Source organism: Meriones unguiculatus, chromosome 4 (genome assembly GCF_030254825.1).
Source record: "Meriones unguiculatus strain TT.TT164.6M chromosome 4, Bangor_MerUng_6.1, whole genome shotgun sequence".
Taxonomy (NCBI): Eukaryota; Metazoa; Chordata; class Mammalia; order Rodentia; family Muridae; genus Meriones; species Meriones unguiculatus.
In genome coordinates, this window is record NC_083352.1 from 70,000,334 (window position 1) to 70,019,936 (window position 19,603).

General features: G+C 37.7%; 1 protein-coding gene across 6 annotated transcripts in view; it reads left to right on the forward strand.

The window, feature by feature from the left end:
* Window positions 1-19,603, forward strand: part of Adk (adenosine kinase) — a 422,206-nt gene that overhangs the window by 118,083 nt on the left and 284,520 nt on the right. For all 6 annotated transcript variants that reach the window (XM_060382086.1, XM_060382091.1, XM_060382090.1 and 3 more), the window contains exon 4: window positions 6,600-6,678. In XM_060382086.1, the coding sequence (XP_060238069.1) occupies window positions 6,600-6,678 (79 nt within the window). The remainder of the gene's footprint in view (window positions 1-6,599; window positions 6,679-19,603) is intronic.

Consider the following 19,603-nt stretch of genomic DNA (forward strand, 5'->3'; position numbering starts at 1 on the left):
CTTGGTGAGAGTGGGGTGTTGAAGTCTCCCACTATTAAGGTTTTGGGATCAATGTGTGATTTAAGCTTTAATAATGTTTCATTTACGAATGTAGGTGTTCTTGTACTTGGGGCATAGATGTTCAAAATTGTGATGTCCTCTTGGTGGATTTTTCCTTTGATGAGAATGTAATGCCCCTCCTTATCTTTTTTGATTAATTTTGGTTGAAAGTCTATTTTATTAGATATTAGGATAGCTACTCCAGCTTGTTTTCTGGATCCATTTGCTTAAAGAACATTTTTCCAGCCCTTTAATCTGAGGTACTATTTATCTTTGTTGCATAGGTGTGTTTCTTGGATGCAACAGAATGTTGGATCTTGTTTCCACAACCATTCTGTTAGTCTGTGTCTTTTTATTGGGGAGTTGAGTCCATTAATGTTGATAGATACTAGTGACCAATGGATGTTACTTTCTTTTGATGTGGGGTTGGTGGTGTTGCTGTGTTTCATTGCTTGTATTCTTTTGGTATTTTTGTTGGGTAGTTATCTATTTCCTATGGTTCCTTAGATGTAGTTGTTTTCTTTGGGTTGGAGTTTCCCTTCTAGTAACTTCTGTAGTGCTGGATTACTGTGTAGATATTGTTTAAATTTGGTTTTGTCATGGAATGTTTTGTATTCTCCATCTATGTTGATTGAAAGTTTTGCTGGGTATAGTAGTCTGGGTTGGCATCTGTGGTCCCTTAAGGGCTGAATGATTTCTGCCCAGGCCCTTCTGGCTTTCATAGTTTCTGTTGAGAAATCTGGTGTGATTCTGATAGGTCTACCTTCATATGTTACTTGGCCTATTTCCCTTGCTGCTTTTAAAATTTTTTCTTTGTTTTGTAGGTTCAGTGTTTTGACTATGATGTGACGTGAAGAATTTATTTTCTGGTCTAGTCTATTTAGTGTTCTGTAGGCCTCTTGTATGTTTATGGACATCTCTTTCTTTAAGTTGGTAAAATTGTCTTCTATAATTTTCTTGAAAATATTTTCCGGGCCTTGGAGCCTGATGTCTTCTTTCCCTTTTTTTTTCTTTTTTTTCTTCACAATTTATTCATTATATATCCCGATTGAAGCCCCCTCCCTCAATTCTCCCAGTCCCACCCTCTCTCCATCTTCCCCTCATCCCCTTGCCCATGTCCACTGAAAGGGGGAGTTCTACACTATTGTCATGTGACCATATTTAGAAGGGGATTCCTCATTATGATTTTAAGGTGGTGTAAATGTTACTGAGGCTTTTTTTTTTTTTTAACTTATGGGCCTAATTGTGATGTCTTCTTTTTCCTCTACTCCTATTATTCTTAGATTTTGTCTTTTCATGGTGTCCTTGATTTCTTGGATGTTTTGTGTTTGGAACTTTTCTGATTTTCTTTTTTCTTTGAGAGACGTGTCAGTTTCTGCAAGTGTATCTTTAGCACCTGAGATTCTCTCTTCCATCTCTTGTATTCTGTTGGTGATGCTTACCTTTGTAGTTCCTGATCTTTTCTCTATGTTTTCCAGCTCCAGGTTTTTCTCTATTTGTGTTTTTTTTATTGATTCTAATTCTGTTTTCATGTCTTGCACCATTTTCTTCATCTGATTGAATGTGGAGTCCTACTTTTCACTGATGGCTTTTATTTTTTTTGTCCATTCCCTCTATATATCGCTAATTGTGCCTCTACTTGTTTGACTGTACTTGCCTGTATTACTTTGAGAGCTTTGTTCATATCTTCTTTATTTGCCTTTATTTGTGTGGTTATTTCTTTGAGAGTTTTGTTCATTTCCTCTGTTTGCCTTAATTTTTGTGGCCATTCTCTGAGAGCTTTATTTATTTCCTCTTTGTTCATCTCGATTTCTGTTGCCATTTTTCTGAGGGCGTTGTTCATTTCCTCTTTATGTGCCTCTAATAGCTGGAAAAACATAGTTTTAAAGTCATTTTCTTGTGTATCTAGTGAATTGAAGTGTCCATTGATTTGTGAGGTTTTGCTGGTGAAGCCATGATGTCCTGATTTTTGTTGGGTGTATTCTTATATCTGCTTCTGGCCATCTGGTAATCTGTAACCCTCACTGTTCCTGGAGTCTGTAGTTCAGGCTAAGATTGTCTCTTTCTGTTTTCTGGACTTTTTTTTCAGGAAGATGAGAGAGGTTCACTGGTTTGGGAGTGTGCATTGTAGTTTCAGTTTTACCCAAGTAAGGAATGTGATACTGTTGTTATTTGCAGGCGCTTTTAGTGGGCGCAGTGTGCATGCGCGATTCTCTGACTATGGCAGTGGCCTTCAGGCCACTAGTATGCAGCTCTGTCTGGGATCCAGGAATTGTTTGCCTAGATTTCACTGGTAGTCCCGCAAGGCAGAGGCTTCAATGTTGGGGTCGCTTTTCCAAGAATCCCTATGATGCCCACACTAGGGGTGTGGGTGGCAGGGATCTCTTGTCTGGTTGCTTGTGTAGAGAGGCCCTGGGTCTGGGGCAAACTCTCCCTAGAAGGCACACTCACTCCCATGCAGGACCAGTTGGAATGCACAGAGGTTCTTGCTCTCTACTCTCCGATTTGATCCTACTGGGGCAAATGCGGGTGTAGGCTAACAGTCAGCTTAGTGGCGCTGTAGCAGCAGGACTTGGTGTCCACCTGCCCTGTGTGTCACCTCTCTGACCTTCCCCGCAGGGAAGGCTTATGGTGGCTGGTCCCAGGGTAGCATCAGAAAGAGCTGGGTTGAGTGTCCGAAATCCCATATCCCGCGCCCAGATCTCTCTGCCAGAAGCTGCCCGGCGCTAGTGCGTATGTCCACAGTTCAGGGGAGGAATATCAGGTGGGGTTGAGTGTCCTCGGATCCAGAACTGGAGTTTCTCTGCCAGGGGTCGCTGGGTGCACTGGAGTGGAGGTGCTGTGGCCTGTGGCAGCATCCGCAGGCCGCCTCTCTGTCCTTCCCTTCCACTAGGGCAGGCTTATGGTGGCGTTCTCGGGGGAGTGCCAGGAGGGATTGGGAATTCTCAGTCCCTGATCCCAAGCTGAGGTTTCTCTGACAGGGGCCGCTGGTGCTAGAACTTGGTGCTAGACCTTATTGCACTGGGCCCGGGAAAGTGTCAGGACGTGTTGAATGACTACAGTCCCAGATCCCGAGCTGAAGTTTGTTTGCTAAGAGCAGCTGGCAGCACTGGGGTCCAGGCACTGTGAACCCGCTGTGCGCCTCTCTATCTTTCCACTCCGTCAGGGCAGGGTTATGGTGGCGTTCTCAGGATAGTATCCGAAAGGATTGGTTTATCTCAGCCCCAGCTCTCGGTGTTTTTTTGGTGGAGGCTGCCGCTATCGCTGGGGCTGGGGTACAGACAGTGTGGTCTGTGGCAGGTTCTGCTGGCCGCCTCCTGCCTCTTCCTAAGAGGGAGTAGGGTGTTGGATACAGGGAAGTGCCTAGGGATCACCTCCCAGGGTGTCTTCTCCCGGAGTGAGTCTCCTGTGACCTGATTCTAGATGGACTCAGTTCATGGTTAGTCTCTTTCTTCCTGCAAGTCTAGATAACTCTGTTCTGGGTTGATCAGCCCCTTCACTAACCAATTTTGGCGTTGCAGGTCCTTTGCCCTTCAGCTGAGGTGCACACTAGCTGCAGCCATCTTCGTTCCCCTGTCTGTGTCCATAGTTTTCTCATTTACTGATACCCCTTTAGTGCCTGTCCAGCTAGTCTTCCTTAAAAAGATGCTGAATTGGTATAAAGAGATGTTTTGTTTTGGCTCTTTACAAAATTAGACAATCAAGTTTTCCTAAGTAGGTAGTTGATAAGGGTGACTCAAAAAGTAAAACGTGGAAGAAAACATTTGGGTCAAGAGGAATATATACACCAAATAACAATGAAGGTGTATCTACAAAATTTGTGCATGCACTCATAGTAGGAAAAAGAAAGATAGAAGCAATTTAAGTATACATTGACCAATACATTTATACATAAATGTGGTATAATAAATACTAGGAATAAATCTTTTCTTAGGCAGTTTTCTATTGCTGTATATAGATGCCATGACCATGGCAGCTCTCATAAAGGAAAATGTTTAATTGAGGCTTGCTTGCACTTTCATTGGTTTAGTCCATAATCGTCCTGGTGGGGAGCATGCCAGCATGCAGGCAACCATGCTTCTAGAGAAATTGAGAGTTCTACTTTCAGATCTGCAGGCAGCAGAAAGAGAGGGAAAGCTACTGGCTTGGCTTGGGCTTGGCTTGGGCTTTTGAAACTCCAAAGCCCACTTCCAGTGACACACTTTCTCCCACAAGGTCACACCCACTCCAACAAGGGTAATCCTTTCAAATCCTTTCCCAGGCATTGAAATATGTGAACCTGTGGGGCCATTCTTATTCAAACCACCATGCCTTGAATGTATTTTATATGAAGGATCTTGTATACAAAGTGTCCAGAATGGAAAAAAATAGAGATAAAAGATATATTAGTAGTTGTTTAAGGTGGGATGTGAGGTGGTTGAAGGTATTTGGTATTGACTTTTTGTTTTTGATCATGGTATTGCTCTTCGTAACAGTTATACAAGCGTGAATATAACTGAGTGTTACATTTTTAGGCGAATGAATTGTATGGATATATGTGTGTGTGTTATGCACTCATAGTGTGTGTGTGTGTGTGTTGTTTGTTCTGTTTGCAGTGCTGGATATTGACCTTAGGGTTTTACATATACACTCTACCTAGTGCATTAAAACTGTTAGGAGAAAAGAAGGAAGGCAGGAGAGAAGAAAAAGGGAAACAGGAAGAGGAAATTAAAGGAGAGAGAACAAACTAAGCATTTTACTTATTCCTGGGTGGTCTGGGAATCTGTAAGAGCTTTCTTATGACATCAGACTCTTGAACTCTGAGCTTTTAAGATAGAAATAGTTTTTTTTATTAATTATACTTTATTCATTTTGTATCCCCTCATAGCCTCTCCCACCTCCCCTCCCAATCCCACCTTCCCTCCCCCTTCTTCACGAATGCCCCTTCCCAAGTCCACTGATAGGGGAGGTCCCTCTCTCCTTCCTTCTGATCTTAGTCTATCAGATCTCATCAGGAGTGGCTGCATTGTCATCTTCTGTGGCTTGGTAAGGCTGCTCCCCCCTCAGGGGAAGGTGATCAAAGAGCAGGCCAATCAGATTATGTCAGAGGCAGTCCCTCTTCCCATTACTATGGAACCCACTTGGGCACTGAACTGCCATGGGCTACTTCTGTGTAGGGGTTCTAGGTTATTTCCATGCCTGGTACTTGGTTGGAGTATGAATCTCTGGGAAGTTCTCTGTGTTCAAATTTTCTGGTTCTGTTGCTCTCCTTGTGGGGTTCCCGTCCTCTCCAGATCTTACTATTTCCCACATCTTACATAAGATTCCATGCACTCTGCCCAAAAGTTGGCCATAAGTCTCAGTGTCTGCTTTGATAGTGTGCAGGGTAGAGCCTTTCAGAGGCCCTCTGTGGTAGGTTCCTAGGTTGTTTCCTGTTTTCTTCTTCTTCTGATGTCCATCCTCTTTGCCTTTCAGGATGGGGATTGAGAATTTTAGCCAGAGTCCTCTCTCTTGATTAGTTTCTTTAGATGTACAGATTTTACTAGGTTTATCCTATGGTATATGTCTATATGAGTGAGTATATACCGTGTGTGTCTTTCTGCTTCTGGGACAGCTCACTCAGGATGATCCTTTCCAGGTCCCACCATTTACCTGCAAATTTCATGATTTCCTTATTTTTCATTGCAGAGTAATACTCCATTGTGTAAATGTACCACAATTTCTGCATCCATTCTTCAGTTGAGGGGCATTTGGGCTGTTTCCAGCTTCTGGCTATTTCAGATAAAGCTGGAAATAGTTTTTTGTTTTGTTTTGTTTTGTTTTTTACAAATACAGTGTTTACAACTCTTACTTTACTGTGTCTTCCATTACTACCTATTCAATATTCTTACATTTGATTTTTGTTAGAAGATGTTATTTTGTTGCATCTTTTAAATTCTGTTCTAATTTTCAACACTTTTAATGTTATATAAAACATAATTTTTGAAATTTAATATGTGGAATTAGAAGTGAATGCATGCTTCCTTGTTCATTTTGAAATGTAAATGTATAATATTTGGGTCTTTCATAATAATTGCAAAGGCGTTGTTTTTTCCTTTAGAAAACTCTTGTGTGAATAAGAGAAAAATACTCATTTTTAAATTTCACATAATTCTCAGATGAGAATTCTGGTAGGTTTTTTGCTTTTGTTTTGTCTTTTTGACAGGGTCTCCTGCAGCTCAGGCTGCCCTTGATTTTGCTTTGTTACCTGAATGACTTAGATCCTGACTTCCTGTCCTATCTCCTGGGATTGCAGGCATACTGCATCCTGCTACAGGATTCTGGCTTTGAATAGCCAATTTGCCTTATGGGACCTTTACTTGCAAATTAATAAATCTTATTTTACTGTCTATTTAGTATAGTAACTAATTCAGACTGCACATATTTTAGATTCTTTAAGTTATATATTTACAAAAGAAATTTAATTCAATACTTGGATGTAAATACATGACTTAGAAATCCCACTAATTATATTTTAATTAGAAGAATTTGCGTTTTGTGAAAACTGACATATGCTAATTTCTGTTGTTATTTTATTGTAGGTTTGATGAACTTGTAAAAAAATTCAAAGTTGAATATCATGCTGGTGGCTCTACTCAGAATTCAATGAAAGTTGCTCAGGTTGGTTAATCATTTCAAAAATTGTCTCAAAATAATTCTAAACTTTTAGTTATTTTACATAATCTTTTCCAATGTACTTTTATTGTTACAACATAGTTTTGTTCGTTTTCATTTGACTCTTTAATAGCACATCTATTAGTAATTTTAACTTGTCTTTCATTGATAAGCTTAGAAATAATTTTGTATCTTTATTCATTACTATTATTTTTACATGTTATTGGTTGTAGAACTTCTTATTTCATAGATAACCGTAATTTTTATGTTGGAAGTGCAATGTTTTTCTTGTTTGCTTATGATATCATTACTTTGACAAAGTCATCCTTCCATTCTTCAGTGGCTGAATGCCCACCTCTGTTATTTGAAGGCCGACTTTTGCCGTTTAGACTTGATGGCTTTGAACTCACTGTGTAGACTAGTTGGGCCTCAGGCTTCTGGCAATCTTCCTGCTTTTGCTTCTGGAACACTCTTACTATAAACACTGATTTAGTTATTATAATCATTTCTTTTCACTTTGTAGAGGTGATTGCATCTACCTATAATTTCAGGTATTTTACAGGCTGATGCCTGTAAAGATGATTATGAATTTGAGGCTAGCCTGGGAAACGCAGTATAACTCCACTTCCAAACAAAACCAAACTTTATGAATTTTGCATTCTATATGATATATAGAAAGGATATTGCTACAACATATTAATATTCTTCCTTATATAAATACATGGATGCAAACATGTATCTTTTTTGTTTGTTTTTGTCATTATTTCTGTTTTTCAGGATTGGGTTTCTCTGTGTAGCCTTGGCTGTCCTGGACTCACGTTATAGACCAGGCTGGCATGGAACTCATAGAGATCTGCCTACCTCTGCCTCTTTGAGTGTTGGGATTACAGGGGTGTGTTACCTCACCTGGCTGTTTTGTTTTTATTTTGAGATAAGGTCTCACTATGTAGCTCTGACTGCCCTGGAATTCACCATGTAGACTAGGCTTGCTTCAAATTTAGTGATCTGCATGTCCCAACCTCTTGCATGCTTAGATTAAAGGCACAAACCATCACAACTGAACATATATATATATATATATATATATATATGTGTGTGTGTGTGTGTGTGTGTGCATGTGTGTGTATATATATATCTTTATATCCATTTATATGTCAATATATAAGCATATGTTTTATTTGTTTCTATGTATATGTATATATTTATTTACATATATCTATGTACTTAAAAATATCAAAGGTGTTCAGTAGGTATTAGAATAAACACATTATGAAATATAATCTGAATCAACGGCTACTCTAATATTAAAAGTTAATTTTCTTTTTTTAATAAAATTTATTAATTTTTATTTTATGTGCACTGGTGTTTTGCCTGCATGTATGTCTGTGGGTGTCAGATATTGGAGTTACAGACAGTTGTAATCTGCCATGTGGGTTCTGGGAACTGAACTTGGGTCCTCTGGAAGAGCAGTCAGTGTTCTTCTGAGCCATGCCTCCAGCCCCCTTAATGCTAATCAGTCTCCAATCGGTATGAAAAAGCTAATCACTACAGTTTGAAAGTCAAATTAGTATCTTACTCTTTGTAGTCGTGGTTCCGTTTTCATGGACTAGCGTCATTCTTGTTTGTTTGTTGATTAATGCTTTCTCTTTGAATTCTAATTAACTTCAAGGACTGGAGAAATGAAAAACTGAGAAATAAAATCCAGAAAGTTTCCTCTCTCCTTTCTTCTTTCTTTCATTTTTGTTAACTCTTACTTGATTAAATGTACATTTTGATCACTCTACCTACTTCCAAAGCTGTAAATATTAATATTCAAGATGGTTGTTATTATGAAATGGCTTAAGAAGGCCTTTGTCAGTTTATTTTTGTTTGATTCTTATTGACATTGTGAGCTCAGATGAATTAGGGATAAAACAACAAAAATAACACAAGAAGCAAAATCTATTGTAGTAGGCCAGGCCCATAATACCAGCTGGTCAGAGGTTCAAGACAAGGATCACAAGTTCAAGGCATAATGCATGGGTTACATGGTGAAGTTGAGGCTACCTCAGGAATCTTGACAAAATCATATCTTAAAATTTTAAAGGCTTTGGGGCACGTCTAGTTTAGTATTTAAAGACCTTTAAAAAATTCCATACATGGTCCTTGGTGGATTGTCAGTCTCAGAAAAGACCCCCTGTGCCCAGATTTATTTGGTCCTTGTGGAGCTCCTATCCTCTCAACTAATACTAATTCTCAACTAATACTAACTCGTACTAACTCCCCTTTTTTCATATGATTCCCTGCACTCTGCCGAAGGTTTGGTTATGCATCTTAGTATCTGCTTTGATGCACTGCTAGGTAGAGTCTTTCAGAGTCCCTCTGCGGTAGGCTCCTGTCCTGTTACTTGTTTTCTCCTACGTCCAATGCACATCCCATTTGTCTTTCTAAGTGAGGATTGATCATCTTACCCTGGGTCTTCTTTCTTATTTATCTTCTTTAGGTGTACATATTTTAGTATGTTTATCCTATCTTATAGGTCTATATAAGTGAGTGTATGCCATGTATGTCTTTCTCCTTCTGGGATACCTCACTCAGAATTTTTTCTAGATCCCACCATTTGCCTGCAAATTTCATGATTTCCTCGTTTTTGATTGCTGAGTAGTATTCTATTGTGTAAAAATACCACAATTTCTGTATCCATTCCTCAACTGAGGGACATCTGGGTTGTTTCCAGGTCCTGGCTTTTACAAATAAAGCTGCTATAAACATGGTTGAGCAAATGTCCTTGTTGTGTACTTGAGTATCTTTTGGGTATATGCCTAGGAGTGGTATAGCTGGGTCTTGAGGAAACACTATTCCTAATTGTCTGAGAAAGTGCCAGACTGACTTCCAAAGTGGTTGTACCAGTTTGCATTCCCACCAGCAATGGAGAAGGATTCCCCTTTCTCCACAACCTCTCCAGCATGTGTTGTCATTTGAGTTTCAGTGGCAGGTTCTTTGACCTCCCCACCCCCCAAGGGAGGAGCAGTCTTGATAAGCCACAGAGGACTTCGAAGCCAGTCCTGAAGATACCTGATAAAACAGGGTCAGATGAAAGTGGAGGAGGTCCTCCCCTATCAGTCGACTTGGAAAGGGGGAGGGAGGAGATGAGGAATTGAGGGTAGAATTGGGAGGGAATGAGGGAGCGGGATACAGCTGGCATACAGAGTTAATAAAATGTAACTAATATAAATAAACAAATAAATAAATAATAAATAAATAAAATGAATGGGGGGGGGGAATCTCTGAACATTGTTTCCCTGGCTGGTTGGCTCACTGTTGTGATGTCACACTCAATAGGCAGAAGCAGAAGTCCAACACTAGCTAGGGCTGCAATTCAAGATTCTCCCTGCCTTTTCTTTAAGGCATGATGAGATGGTTTTGCCTATGGGATTCACATGATATAGAATGAGAGCATCTGTTGCTGAAAGGTTTTATTGGCTTCACATATACATGATACACACAAAACATTATTTTTAAAAATCAAATATGTGGAAAGAACCTGGGTAAAACGTTTGCTTAGTATGCACAGGGCCTTGAGTTCTGTCCCAAGAATCACATGCACAAAGGATCACTTACATTTTTATTTTCAATATTATATTAATTTGTTCTGGTGACCATGACGAAAGACACTGATTGAATGATTGAATAAGATATTTTTTTTTTCCTCTCAGATTTCTGAAGTCCATGATCAGAGCACTGTCAGGGTTGTTTCTGTGTAAATTCTTTCTTCCTCTCTTATAGATCACTGCCCTTTTCTGATGTCCTCTAATTGTATAATTGCCTTTTCCTTGAAGCAAGGTATCTCTGTTATTCATTCTTTAATACCACTTCTGTTAGTTATGCGAGACCCTTATAACCTCCTTTCCTTTATAAAAGTCTAAGCATTAGAGTTCCACCAAGAACTTAAGCAGAGTATAGAGGGATGATGTTCTTCCTCACCTCTTTGCTTCTTTTCACTCCTTTTCTCTTACTAGATTTTGGAAGCTTTTAACTGAACACAATCAAATTCTTTCGTTTCTGGGGGCTCTTTATTTCATGTCTAGTCAAACTCTATTAGTATCTATTCAAAGTTTTTCTTGTTGTTTTTTCAATGTTAATATTGAGTACTCTAGACCTGTTAAGAAGTCTATTATTAGCACAAAGAAATGAAGTATGGGAAATAGAAATTATTAGTAAGGATGTGGGCATTTGGAGACCTTGTACCTGGGGTTGAGAATGTTTATTGAGAATGTTTTCTCCACTACTGTGGAGAAAAGGACTGCTAGTTCTTCAATGATTTAAAGCTGGTATTAATCACATGACCCAGAAGTTCGAATTTCTGCATATGCTAATTTGTTTATGTCCTCCTAATACTCAGAGTTTGAAACACAAATTCTCCTGTGTAATGGTATGTGTAAATGAGACCTGTGGGGTGGTAACTAGAGTTAGATAATATCCTATAAGTGGACCTGAAGAATGGGTCAGTGTTCTTATAAAAGGCACCTAGAGAGTTTGTATTGTGTTAGGTAAAATAAGCCAATCACCCTATCACACACACTTCATATCTCCACTTATAGGTGGTATCTGTTGTAGTATGATTCATAGAGAATGTAAAATGGACATTTTCAAAAACTGGGAGGAGAACAAATGAGGAGTTGTTGTTTAATTTGTATAGTGTTTCCCTTTTGCAAGATGAAAGATATTCTGGAAATAGATGGTAGTGTCACTGGCACAAAAGCCATAAATGTACTTAAGCTAATGAGCTGCATGTAGTCATGTGCTTCATCGCATGTTTCAGGCATTTAGGGGCCACATGTGCCTTAGTGATGGGAGTATATTGTCTACCAATACCCTTCTTAATATGAACACATACCCTGTGATATTCTTATAACAATGAAATGCCTCGTAACATGTCTCAGAAGAGTATCCATTGCTAAGTAAAAGCATAGTTGTAAAGTTATTAAAAGAGTAAATTTTGTTTTAGGGATAATTTACCAATTTAAATCATAAAAGATTTCATTCATTTATTTAATAATGAAGTACCATTCGCAAGTCTAAAATATGAACTTGTGTGGTGATGGTCTGTGACTTTAATCTCAGCACTTGGGAGACAGAACAAGGTGGATCTGTGAGTTCTGGGCCAGTCTGATCTTTATAGGGAATCCAAAGATAGCCAGAGCTAACCAAAGGAACCCCATCTTGAAAAACATAGAGTCAGAGAAAAACATAGAGTCACTTCTGCTTGTGAGCTTGGGAATATATTAAAAATATGTTTAAGTTCAAGGAATTTGGGTTTTTTCCCCTCTATTTAAGTGGCTTTGAAGCTATGAACAATTTATCCACCCTTAGGAGGAAATAGACATCTTTATGTATAGGTGAGATTAAGCCCTAGATTGGATAGAAATTATAAAATAATTGTAAGATAATGAGTTTTAGAATTATACTACTTTCAAGTGATAATTTTAAAAGTACTATGACTAATCCTGCTTCCTTTAAGATTTTTTTTTTTTTAATCTAATGGTTGGGAAGATATAGTTAAGAGCTCATTTAGTTTTCAGCATCCTTAACCACTTCCTGGGCATCTGACACCCTTTTGTGGCCTCTGTGCTCACTGCACATGTGTGGTGCACAGACATACATGCAGACATTTTTTAAATAATCACAAAAAATTAAAATAATGAGCTTGATCTTTACAACATTAATTCACTTGTTCATGAAGAGTGCTGCCAGAGCAGAACTGCTATCTTCTTTCTTTACTCTCCTTTTAGTTGAGTTGAGTATCTTCTTTGTTTTTTGGGGTTTTTTGTTTTGTTTTGTTTTGTTTTTACTTTTCCAGTAGTTCTGACTATTTTTCCTTTCTTTCTGATTTGTGAGCTAAATATACTTTCAAACTATAATTTGTGATGAAGATAGGTGAAGCATATAGCTTCAAAAACTGTATTCATGTGAACGTTGGTAAATTAGTTTGTCAAGCTTTCCATCAGGTTCTGATAGCATGACATTTTTCAGTGTTGAGTAGCTATATGTAGAGAGTATCTGCTCTCCGTGTTAGTGATCATATTAGGGAGGAAACAGTGACCTACCATACTTGTCTGCTCATAAAATAAAATCTGGAAAATATATTTAAAGTCTTAGGGTAGTCAGTCCTGATACAGTATTGGTTATAACCCATGGCTTGATTAAATGAGAAAACTACACTTGGACTTAAATATTTCTTGAAGTCAAGACAAGTACAATAGAAAATTAGTGTTTGTCACTGAATTATGGACTTTGCATTGATAATTGATTATCTTAATATTTTTAATATTGGTGTTATTTTGTGTATGAGTTTAAATTATAAAAATAAGCATAATAGTCTCAACAAAACCAACATTCAAACATTACCAAAAACTGAGGCTTAGGTAATTATGGTGTTTTCATGGCATCACAGGTATCCCTGGCTTTTGGAGGGAAAACAGTGAAACAGGCTGACAGTATAACAAAAGAATGGCTGGTTGGGCATGTTACCAGAAAGCTTGTGAAAACAAATATGTAGAATAAAAGACAATTATTTCTCAGTCAGCAGTTTTTGAAAATGAACTACTACTTAAAAGAGTGAATTAACAGTCATTCTGCAGGCACCAACAATGTAAAGTCATATTCATGAACCAGAAGGTTTTACTCTAATGGCTAATGAGACAACCAGGGGAATATTTCTTCAGGCAAGCTCTTCCTCTGTAAAGCTTCATGTTTGTGAGCCCTCCCAGTCAGACTCCCAGTCAGAGTGCTGGGAACATACGGATGTATTGACTTGCTTACAATGTAGAGTTCATTCTGTCTGATATTACCAGGAATCATGTTTTTTATACTTTAGTAATGTGAGAGATCATGTCAAGAAAATGTTCCTAAACCAAGATGGAGTTTGATTTATTTAACTGCACTGGAGATTTTAATGAAGCCACACCATATTTAAACATATTTCTCAATATCCTGTTCAAATATAAATCTAGACTCATGCAATATTGTCAGTTTCCACATACTTGTTTGTTACCGTAATTTTGTATGTCTTTTTTTGAGACAGGATCTCACTGTGTAGCTCCAGGTGACTTGGAACTCAGAGAGATCTGCCCACATGCCTCTACTTTCTACCTACTGTGTTAAAGGAGCACTCCACCATATCCAGCTAAAGATTTATTTCTTTTCTTATGTATCTATGCATGAGCTTCACCCCTTTGTGGGTTCTGAAAACCAAACCCAGCTTCTGGAAGACTAACTAGTGCTCATATCTGCTAAGTCTTATTGCTAGCCCCTTTCCTATTGTTATTGTTTTTTTTTTTTTAATTAAAAGGCAACATTTTATGTCTCTATCCTGCATAAAGGATGTGAAAATAAAGTTGGTTTTTCTTATCTGTGATGTAAATATTCCCATAAAACATATTTTTACCAAAATTAACTAGATCCATTTAATGAAACAACACAATTTGCCAGTTAATTTAAACATTAAAAATATGTATTTCCAGTCATGTTTCGTCTTTTTCAAATGATATTTAATATAGTTTTCATCTTGAAAGATACAGAAGATGTTCTTCATGCATATAAAACTAAAAGATGTCTCTGGGCTATGACTCAGTGTATTAATGGGAGAGCATTTGTGTAGCATGTGCGAGGCCCTGCGTACAATCCCCAGCTCCTAAATATAAGCATGATAACTATCATTGTCTGTAGACAAAAACATAAACACAAAAATACCAGTTGTTAAATACAATAAAAATTTGGAAGGTGAGGCAAAAGGATTACAAATTTAAGGTTAGCCAATAAGACAACATTTCTAAGGAGTTAATAATTTGGGACCAAAATTAGAAAGAAGAACTATATTGTAGCCAAAATTTGGATGCAGTTTTTCCAAAGTATTTGATGATATTAGAGCAAGCTATAAACAAGTTGGCAGAAACTCATACAATAAAAATATTGACTTCATTTTTATGTGATAAAAGTGCTTCAGACCTGTAGATTATATTTTTATTTCTAGAAAAGTGCACTGAAATTTAATAGAATTTTATTAGCCTCTTTACTAAATCTTTGTTTCAATTCTGGTTTTGACACCATAAATTCTGATTAGCTCTGTGCTTTAAAAAATATCATTGAGAATGAAATTTTTAATTTAGATAACAGCCATTAGACTTTAGAATGTTCTAAATTGATAGTCATTTTAGTCATAGGTAATTCACTTTAAAAGTTTCTTATTGGTCTATAATATAATAGTGAATTTGGTTGTGGCATTTCCATACATGCATATAACTTGATTTGATCAAGTCACTTCTCCTGCCCCCACTGATTTGCTTTCTCTTCCATCCTAATTCCTTCCCCTCATGGAGGGGCCACCCTTTTGAGCTCTTCCTCTTCCGTGGAATCTTGACAGGCTAGGTCATGTTCATGTCGTCTGCAGGTGATCACAGCTGTTGTGAGTTCAGGAGTATAGAACAGCCTCGTTATGCCTGGAAGATAGCATTTCACTTCTTCCTCCTCCTCCAATGTTCCCTGAAGAGATTCTCCTTTGGGGAGGTGGGCAATGTAGCTGTCTCATTTTGTGAGCATCTATCTGCCATGTATGCTCAGCACTTTAAACAGAAGTGTCTCTACAGTACCTGCCACATGTGAATGTAAATAATTTTATATGATAGATCTGTAAATGTGAAGAATGTAGTTGGTAATCACTTAATGAAACATGTATTTAGTGTATGTCCTGTGCCCTGAGTTCAAAATGTATAGAACTACCTAATAGGATTTTCTTTCTAGCAAGTATATTTTCTATAGAGGTGTAAACTAACCTGTCTAGTATGCCTGTTCACTAGTAAATAAAATCTTAAATAATCCACCATCTATTTTTTGTTTGTTATCCCAATATACTGATAATAAAATCTCTCTAGTTGTAGTTATACTCTTAAAACATTTTCAGTTGTGTATTTTAAGGATATATAATATGGTGTACAAAAATTAATTATCAAATAGTTATGTGTGCATTTTTTAGGATGCAACATTCCTCTATTTTATTGGCATATCATAATTACATAAAATAATGGGTTTTATCCAATATGTGTGTATTTTAACAAAGGAAGCATAGGTTATTTTATCTCAGTTCTGAATACTCTGTCAGGATTCTCCTAGCCGTGCAGGTAGCCACTAGGCTGTTGCTTGCTCATTGGACTGTCAGTTATGCTTCTGTCCTGTTTCTCTCTGCAGTGCTGGACTACCTTGTTAAGGCTTGTCTTCATGTAGAGCCAGTTTCTGTACTGTTGGAGATTAGTGCTTCAGTATGCTTCCTGTCCCAGCATATGTGAACCAGTCATATGTTGCTGTGGAAGGAAAGACAGACAGACATGTGGAAATACAGTGCCATCAGGCTATTGAGGGGGCTTGGGTAGAAACCCATGGTCAAGAAAGTCAGCAGAATTTTCTGAGAGTTAGGTTAAAGGAAGGTGGCTTATGTAGCAGGCAGTGCAAAATCATTTCTATCTCAGTGGGAAAGTATCTGGTTTGTGTCAAGATAATTTCAAAGATGTCGGCACATTCTTGGCTTTGATGACACTGCGGCTCAGTCATAAAACTCTACATACCATTGAAATTGTTTGGCTTATTTATGCTATGCTGGGAAAACATACCAGAGTTGTTCAAGGGTATAGCAAGGTGATCACTGCTCAAAATGTTTATGCTCAGGTCAAGCTGGATGACAGTTTGTAATATATGTAAATTGGCAGGGGTAGAGGAGATATCAAAATTTGTGCATTAACAAGTACCATTTTTATTTTTCTCTTAGCCTAACAGTGCTTGCCTGTAATTGAATTGTGCTAGTATATTCTTTTGGCTCCCTTCTTCCTTTTCCTTTCCTGTGTTGTGTAATTAGAATTAACCTCCTAAACTTTTAACATCCTGACTTGAATGTGTGTAGTATATAAACACTTTCCTTTACATCTCCATTGTATGCTCTTATTGAGTTGCTATAATTACTACTGATCATTACATCTTCATATAGCGTCTGCCAATTAGTATACCTTGTAATGATTATCTCCCACATTTCTCTTTAAGCCATTTATAAACAGAAAAGGAATTATAATGAAATGACGTTGTACTAGGAAGATCTTTACACTGTTGTGGAATAAACCCAAATATCCTTCTGGGGATGAATGGATATATTTACACCGTGAAGTACTGTTCATTTCTAAAAAGAATGAAACCCTGTCATTTTGAAGCAGCATTATAGTAAGTGAATAAAGCCAGACACAAAGTCCAGTACACATGTCCTCATTCATCTGTGGAAACCAAGACATCAGCCTTATAGAAGAGTGGACAGGAGTAACATGATCCTCAAAGCTGGAGGGGACCAGTGGAGAGGAAGGACTGAAGTTCACTAAGGGGTGCCAAAAACAGTGGAGTAATTGCCCCAGAATCTTCTTTAGCATGGTAGGCTTAAAGCAGTCTATAATGTATTTTGAAATGTAGTATCAGTACTCAGGAGGTTGAGGCAGATGGATCAAGATGGTTCAAGATCAGCCTGAGCTATATACCAAGACCTTTCCTGAGCATTCCTCCCTCTCCTACTATGCATAAATACTTTTTTGGCAATTGCATTCCAAAATTTCAATAATACTGGCATTTATGTTTACTTATGTAATTGACTGTATCAAAGCCCTATATTTATTAAAATGGGTTGTGGTTGCTGTCTAGTGTCCTGAAGGACCTCTTAATAATTTATGTAGAACTATCTTGTTTGTTTGTTGTTTGTTTTTCGAGACAAGGCCTCACAGCCCTAAATGGCCTGGAACTCCTTGTTAGACAAGACTGGTCTCAAACTCAGAGATCTGCCAGCCTTTGATTCCTAAGTGCTAGTATTAAAGGCATGCATGCACCATACCTGGCTGGTCTGATCTCTTAGTAGTAAACCTTCTTAGTGTCTGGTTTTTGTAGGCGTGCTTACTTTTTCCTGCAGTTTTCTTTGTGTGTATATGTAAGTGCACTTTTCTTAAATAATTAATTTGAAACAATAAAGGACACAAGTTTCAAAATAAAATGTCTAAATCTGATTGGCCTGCTCTTTGATCACCTCCCCCTGAGGGGGGAGCAGCCTTACCAGGCCACAGAAGATGACAATGCAGCCACTCCTGATGAGATCTGATAGACTAAGATCAGAAGGAAGGAGAGGAGGACCTCCCCTATCATTGGACTTGGGGAGGGGAATGCGTGGAGAAGGGGAAGGGAAGGTGGGATTAGGAGGGGAGGAGGGAGGGCTTATGGGGGGATACAAAGTGAATAAAGTGTAATTAATAAAAGTTAAAAAAAAGAACTTGAAAAGACAAAAAAAATTAAAATGTCTAACTTGTGGTGATATTTGTGCCTTGGTATGCTTACAAACATGAAACGGTGGAATGAAAATCTTGAGGCTCAGTCTCCACAGATACCTACAGAGTAAATCAGTTGTAACCTTTTTTTTTTTTTTTAACTCAACTAAGCTGTTTTAAGGGACAGTGATTTTCCTTCATACTTCGGTAACTTTTTGCCTGATTGTTGACACTAAAATATTTCTGTTATCACATAAGGTTATTTTCAAACTTTCAAATTTGAAATTGATTTGTTGACTTTTATCTTTTTATTATTTTTGTGTGCATTTTGGGTATTCCATTAAGTATTTTAACTGCTTTCTTTGTGAAGTATACTATAATCTGCATATAATCACTGAAATTGGAATTTTCTTCTATTAACTTTACTGAGTCTATGTGGATTTTTATGAGTAGTCAGTAATAAATAATAATAATTTTCATGTTATTTTGGTAACTACCATCTTTCTTAATGTAGTAATTTCCTTCCCAATTAAGCAAAGATCTTTGGGTAAACCTACACTTCTGTCTTTGCCATAATAGAAATCACTTCATCGACACTGCTGTAAATGTGTAAGATGCTGCCCAATGGCACCCTGGTCCCAGTTTTCTTCAGTAGTAGTAGAACTGTGTCCACAGTTACAGCTTTTATTCCATGACCACATATTCACAACTGCCAGTGGTAGATCTGAATCTTCTTCCCATAAGATCAAACGCTTTATTGTTCTCTTTTTGGACTATTGTACTCTTAGGCCTATTTTGTGATTTCTGGTTTAGTCTTATACACCTTTGCCTAGAGATTAGGAGTGATGTGATATGGTTTTGCAGTTATTAACTTTTTGATATTCTAGTTGCTTTTCTCTTAGGTAAGTTTTCATATTTATATTTAATTTGTAGTAAAAATTTTATCGCTTTTCTATTCTGTCTTTAATTGAATTTTGAGAGAATTGTCGCTTATTGCTTTAAAGTAGAATATTATTTAATGTTCCAGTTTCAGATCTTTAAATTTTTCTAAACCCTAGGTATATTAAGTGTCTAAAAACATTGTTTCCAAAATTATTTTTTAATGAAATAGAAACATTGAACTAAAATTCATAGCACTGATATCTCAAATTATTTAGCCTTTCTCTTTGAGTGACTATTTCTGACTGTCTACTTTTTTGACCTGTTTCACCTAGTAAAACTGTTTAGAGTATAAGAGGGTTTTTATGAGACACATCTCTGGGAATCTGCGACCAATCTAGACTACTTACGTTTTAAAAGAAGAAATGATACTGGAATGAGAATTCTCTGTTTCAATGCCTCACACCTGGAGCAGTTGTTAGAAGCTTCAGTAGCACAACTGCATTTATAGGTATCAGAGCAGCATGTGGCAGATGGTGGTTCAGCACGGGGGCTCTTGTCAGGTCCCGCCACGGAGGAGGAGGGGCCTGTCCATGCCAATGCACCAGTCCCATTAAATATATGACTGATCCTTCCAGTTGTGAGTTCTCCTTGTAGTTGTAAACTTTTCTGTATGAATCAACACTCCTTTCTTCGGTGGCCTTCTGTTGTTGTTGAAGCGGGTTGTGAAATTTTAG